General features: G+C 40.0%; 1 protein-coding gene across 2 annotated transcripts in view; it reads right to left on the reverse strand.

Moving 5' to 3' along the window:
* The window catches only part of LOC114161216 (protein FAM19A5), a 165,424-nt gene extending 159,560 nt beyond the window's left edge, over window positions 1–5,864 (reverse strand). The window contains exon 1 of one of the 2 annotated variants that reach the window (XR_003598960.1): window positions 4,992–5,859. Coding sequence is in view for 1 of the 2 variants with exons in the window: in XM_028044388.1 (XP_027900189.1) it covers window positions 4,992–5,103 (112 nt within the window). In the remaining variant the exon portion in view is untranslated. Of the gene's footprint in view, window positions 1–4,991 lie in introns of both variants that reach the window. The other variant, XM_028044388.1, reaches the window with a different exon arrangement.
* Window positions 5,865–6,422: the final 558 nt, after the last annotated feature.

The raw sequence follows: 6,422 nt of genomic DNA on the forward strand, positions 1-6,422 counted from the left end.
ATTTTTACCAGGAAATTATTGAAGATCCTTTGGACATTAGCATTTATAGCATGTAGATACTTCAACACTCGTTATTTATTTACGAACAGCGAGTCATTTCGGAACAAAAACAGTCATCAGTTTCAGGTTTGTGTTCTTTCATTGGGTTTGCAGGCATCCTGTTGTAAATGTGATGCTCTTTGGGATCACTGACCTGTTTCAATCAGTGCAGTGCAAACAGAGCTTCAGGGCTGACTTTTCCAGAAAGATATAAACAATTCAATAACTCTGGGTAAAAAAGTATTTCACATCAAAATAATCCCAATGCCTGCTTGATACTTTGTATCAAGCAGGCTGAATATTTGAATAGTTATCTGAATATTTCTGAATATTTTAGACTTTATTAATTCTGAATTTCTGCTGATTGTTCTGTTTTAGAACTGATAATACTGACATATTTATCAATATTTGCAAGACATCTTGTGCTTGCTTTTAATTGCCAAATATCAAAGTGCTGACTGCATTTCAAATATATAATGATTAATTTAGCAATATAGATTCATTTTCTTCCATATTTTAATATTCTGTTAAAGAAGCATGAGCTCTAATGTAAAAATAATGCAATCAACTGAAAAACTATTTATTTGACGTGAATTTTTATTTCCTCAGCAAAAATTACAGTTTACTGCTCCCCTGTTTTACATTACAGTTCAGTCGCCGCTGTTTACAGCATTTTATAAGGAAAGTAATAAGCTGCGCCTCCATAAATATAGAGACTGATTAGGGAAGAAGAGGAGAACAGAGAGCTGCTGAGAGAAAGGGAGACGCTGGGAGAGCAGCGACCTCCGTCACAGCGACATATATTCACCACAGGTGGGGCAGCGGTCAGCCAAGCGCCGAGGATAAAACTGAAATAAATGGAACGTGGAGGAAACGAAAGAAAACGCAACCCTGCGGGAACCAATCAAATTAGGAGAGAAATCATAGTAGAAAAGTTTGAACATGAATTATGTCAGCTTAATCTTTAATAAAACGATCCAGATTAGCTGGAGGTGGAGTGGAGTCACTGCAGCCGACTACCGAGCTCCATAAAGAGTAAAAGGTGTTGCTAGGTGAGAGGTTGAGGTTTCTTGCACTGAAACAAACATCCAAGTTTTATTGATTGGACACAAGCATGGGATCAATTGGCATGGCTAAAGGCACCACAAAGGAAGAAAAGAGTCCACCTCCTTCCTCTTATCTAAAGGCTTTGCTTCTCATAATCCAACCCCAACCCTCCACCACCATTGATTAACCTGAAGCTCATGTGATTGCAAAGCAAAAGGAATCATCTGCACACCGTAAATAGGAAACGAAGGAATGAACGATGAGGTAAAACTGTGTGTGTTTGTGTTAGTGAATAGGATCTTTAAATTGCACAGTTGTGTTTGGTTGGCTTTTTTTTCTTTTTCTTTTTCAGCTGGCCTCCGTTTCTCACATGTAGTAGACTGAGCGGCCGTGTGCCAGCTGGATTTCTGCTCAAAAGTGAGTCACATGCAGCTTGAGACAGATAGGGGAGGCAGGCAGGAGGGAGAGATAGGAAGGTGGAAGGATACCAGAAAAGTAGCCTAAGGAAGTGTAGTATGTGTGTGTGCGTGTAAGTGTGTGTGCCGGGAGGGTGATGGTCTGCATATATTTGCCTAATAATGGCTTCGTTGGAACATGCAGTCTTTACAGCTAAACGAGGCTCATTCAGAAATATAATATCTTCCTGATATTAGTTCAGTGTTTTAGAAGCTATTTTAGAAGCATTTTTATATGGTTCATATGGCTCACCGCCCAGGATGACATCACTCTCGGGCCACAACAAGTAGTTCAGCAGAATATTGTGTTACTTGTTCGCAAATCCAGACACTGGGAAGTGACAGGGTGCACCGACAAACACTCTGAGAAAACATTTGGGATGGATGAATTTGTGAAAACGAATTTCAAAACTAAAACAAAAAAGAAAAAGAAAAAAAAAACGGTATAGTGATCACTAATAGTGGTAACTGCAGCAGGTAGCGATCAAAAAAATGTTTTGCATGTGTCTGGATGTTCGTTGTAAACCTGCACATAAGCTTTTTCGTTTGATTCTAGAGTGTAACTCCATATACTGCCACCTACTGTCCAAGCAAACAGCTACCTATGTAGAAACCGTGCACATATCTGGATGGTTCTATAAATGAAACGTTTCAAATTTGGACACTAAATTATTACCTTTTTACAAGAAATACCAATTAACCATTAATCTGTTAAAGTGGACGTCATGTTTCATTGGTTTTATTTGAACAGTTTTATTAATATTTAAACATAAAAATATTCCTGCTTCGTAGCTTTTCATAACAAGATATACGGCAAAATATATTAAAGTCATTATGCTTTTTTTAAAGGGCCAAACTGAAAAATGTCAAATAAATAAATAAGTGGGGTGTGGATGCTAAGTGAACAAACACAAACCAAACAAAATACCTAGACATCTGGAAGCTCAAACACAAAATGTTTCAAAGACGACGTGTTTTTGTGTTGCTATAGCGATCGTTTATCACTGGCAGATAACAGAGATGGGAGGACAGGTTGAGGAATCAGAATCGAGGAAAAGAAATGTTGCATAACAGTGAAAGAAATTAGAAAAGGCTGAAATTTTAACAACAACGCTACATATTTTGATCCATTTTTCAAATTTGACATGTTGATGTTTTAACGTGTGAATTCTTGACGCCCCCGAAGACGTCCACGACGACATCCGTAAAGTTGATTGAAAACCCCCGGGGAAATTCCAAAGCGAGGTTGTCATAATTCATGCATGAAAGGGTGATAATGAGGAACAGTGCCAGATTTATGAGGATGCAAACCTCTGGGTTAGTCGGGTTTTGTCCCCTGCCTTCAAGAGATTCTTTTACACATGCAGGTAACATTGATTGGCGGGTGAAGATGAACTTTTAATGTTTCTAAGTTTTGTTCTGCTGAAAAAGTTTAATATTTCTATTGGCATAAAACTCACACCATGTCTTGGTAAGAACCTAAACATTCAATCAAAGCAGATTTTATCCACAAATGAAGTTATATGGAATGACAGGAAAGCAAGTATTGAACATACATTTAGAAATATAGTCAAAACTTTGTTTTAAGGCCTTTTCTGGTAATAACGTCTTCAAGATGACTCCAGTATACTGACAGTTGTTGAGTAAATTGCTCCTTAGGCGAGATTTTGGTCTGTTAAAGTGTCTTTAACATCTTCACCTCTAAACTTTGGTGCTTTCCAAAGATTTCCAATTGGATACAAGTCAGGTGATTGACTGGGCCATTTCTAGCGGCTTCACTTCGTTTCTCTGAAGCCAATTAAGAGTTTCCTTAGCTGTGTGTTTGGGGGACCATTTCTTGCTTGGAAATTCGCACTTGTTTTTTCTCCACGTTCTTACCGGACTCTCTTACCAAAGACTCTCCCGGTAGATTTCTCCATTCGTCCTTCCTTAAATTCTGTCTGCCAGCACCATATGCTGTCTGGCAGCACACAGCACGGCGTTCCGACCTGCACACGTCACATTTCGTGTGGTGTGTTTCCTCCAATAACATTCAAAGCTTTGGTCTCATCTTACCAGACTGTGTTCTCTTTGTTTATCACTGGCCATTAAGCTTCAAGATGCTTTTTATTCAGTAGTGGAGTCTTGTGCAACGAGTGCGCTTAGAGACCATTTTGGTTAAGGTTATTCCTTGTTGTCGTAGGAAAATTGTGCCTACCTGACTTTCTGGAGTTCTCCCCAAGTATTCAGTGTCTCTTGGACAACTCTCAATTTTTTGATTCCTCAGTCAGAAATCTTACATGGGAGGCCTACCATTGGCTGGTTCATAGTGAAATGTTCTTTTCATGTCCCAACTGTGGTTCTTAAAGGCACTTTATGGAACATATAGAAGTTTAGATGCAACATACAATTGCTGTTACTATATTTTGCTACAGTAAGACATTGTGCGAGTTTTTCTTTGCTTATGCCCAAAGTGCCACTCAACAGTACTTTGGAATTGAGAGGGATTCTTTATGAGCCATCAGTTAATACTAAAATAAATATAAATTTGTAAGTAGCAGAAGGAAGGTTGTTTAAAAACAGATTTAAGGTGGTTTTCTGACTTTTCACGCCTTTTCGAATGTTGCTCCATGTGTTCAATACTTATTTCTAGAACCATCGTGTAATGTATGTGTCTAAATTATTTCTGTATTATTGATTTGTATAAATTTGATCCGATTATAAATGTTTCTTACATTACATTTGTTGCAAATTGGCACAGTATTTACAGCTGAACTGAATAGCTATCCTTTAAAAACAAATTTTTACATGAAGCATAACACAGACTGAGATGAACATCAAAACTATCTGCATAGACTGGTCAAACATGGACCAAATTGTTTTTGCACTGATTAAATAATATTTAAATCTTAGTACAGCCCCCACAGTATGATACTGACATCACCTTAAGCTGTGGCGATGTGGTAGGGACAAGGTGATGTGGAGTGTTTTCTGCAACATAAAGCACGCTGAACAAGAATCCACTCATCCCAGTGATAATCAGAGAATTTCATTTTATTTAATTTAACTTTTTAATGTTTCTAATAGCTTCCAAATCTGAAAATGCATCTATTTTTTTCTTCTTTGGCGAGATTCCGTGACCTGTGTAAGGCTCGCCCTGGGTACTACACATACAAGATCCGCCACTGCGCGTTTGGTATGCGTGTGGCACATCGTGATCAGGCACGAATTCACGCAAGATTTTCTCCAGCTACAGCTGCTTTCAGACGTACAGCATGGAGCCCAAAACGCTCTGCTGGTAAATTACTGAGGGGTTAGGAGAAATCATCACTATTCAGAGTGAGTCGCCAGAATCACTTGCGTGATTTCCATGTGAAATCCTCCCCACATGACACAGTCACCCCCACTGCGCAGCGGTCAAGTAAATAATAAAGAAATCAGCGAGGGGGGGGGGGGGGGGGAGAGACTTACCGCAGTAGAGAACCAACAGCGCCGTCAGGAGCACCACAGCCCAAAAAGTTGACGACATCCTCGGCCAGCGAGTGGCATCTTTGCGCCTTGCCGACCTCGGCACCGAAGCCATTGATTACCACAAAGCAGCACTTCCCGCTTTGGTGAAAAATAATAATAATTTAAAAAAGGAGCAAGGGTTTTTGTTTTAAAGAATGTATCTCAATTTTGTTTTACAATCCAACTCGATTTCTTAGTGCGCTCATATCTCCGTGAGTAATCCTGCAGAAAGGCATGACAAAGATCCAAGAAATTGGTAGGAAAGCAGCCACCACTGCGCAAAAGAAAATGTCATATCATCCTTTAGGAAAGCCAGAGGAGAATTTTTTTTTATGTCTTCAACAAAAAAAAAAAAAAAAAGGAGGGGGGGGGGGGAAGCTAACTCGGTCCGCTTCAGTTATCACAAAGTGCCGCGAAAGACTCGGCTTCTGTCAAATCAGGCACAGATTGCGCTCATGGAAACCTTAAACTGTTCAATCATCAATACCGCAGCGTCGTTAAAGCTCCATTCACCTGTGGTATCTTTCCACGGCTCTCCACCAGCTCGACTCGAACAGAATAGAATCCCAAGAGGGGTCGTCCGCGCGCACACGCAAAAAGAAAAGAAAACTCCTTTAAGGTGACCCTTTCAGCTGGGAATGGATTAGGATCTTTGCGTGAACGCCGGAGGAAAGCAAAGGGGACGAGCAGAGAGACGGAGACTGGGAGAGGGAAAGAGCGCAATGTGCGACTCTAAGTGATCGTGTCCAAAGTAAACATTCGGATCAGTCAATATTACGTCAGCGAGAAAGCCGCAGATATCACTACAGACTGGTGCCGTTACGCCAATATCCAATGAAAGCTGCGTAAAATACGGCTAGAAGGTATTGAGCTGGTGTGTGTGTGTGTGTGTGTGTGTGTGTGTGCGTGTGTGTGTGTGTGTGTGTATTTTCCCAATACCGCTTCCAGCCAAAATCAATATAAAAGGACCACCCAAAAGTGGCCCGTCGATTCAAATCATAATTTCGAAAGATTATTGCGTCCGGACGACGTCATGTAAGTCTATTTTATAGGCTAAATGTAATTGGATAACACCGATTTCAGCTCTTAGTTCACTCGCGTTCGGCTCGAACACGTAAGTGAAAGTTCAATCATGTCCACCGGAGAACTCGCTTCGATTAGAAATAAATCTTTTTTTTTTTTTTTTTACTGCCGTTTACTTGCGGTTACCAGTTCTGACGCACTAAATCTATTATGTTTTTTATGATCGATGGGGGCAGTCCCACCAGCTGAGTCTGGGTGCAACTTGAGGGCGATGGAGGCAAAACAAACAAACAAACAAAAACCACAACAACAAAAAAAAGAATATTTCACACTGCAGTGCTTTACAATATATTCAAACCCTTTGAACTT

The sequence above is a fragment of the Xiphophorus couchianus genome, chromosome 17, assembly GCF_001444195.1.
Source record: "Xiphophorus couchianus chromosome 17, X_couchianus-1.0, whole genome shotgun sequence".
NCBI classification, from domain to species: domain Eukaryota; kingdom Metazoa; phylum Chordata; class Actinopteri; order Cyprinodontiformes; family Poeciliidae; genus Xiphophorus; species Xiphophorus couchianus.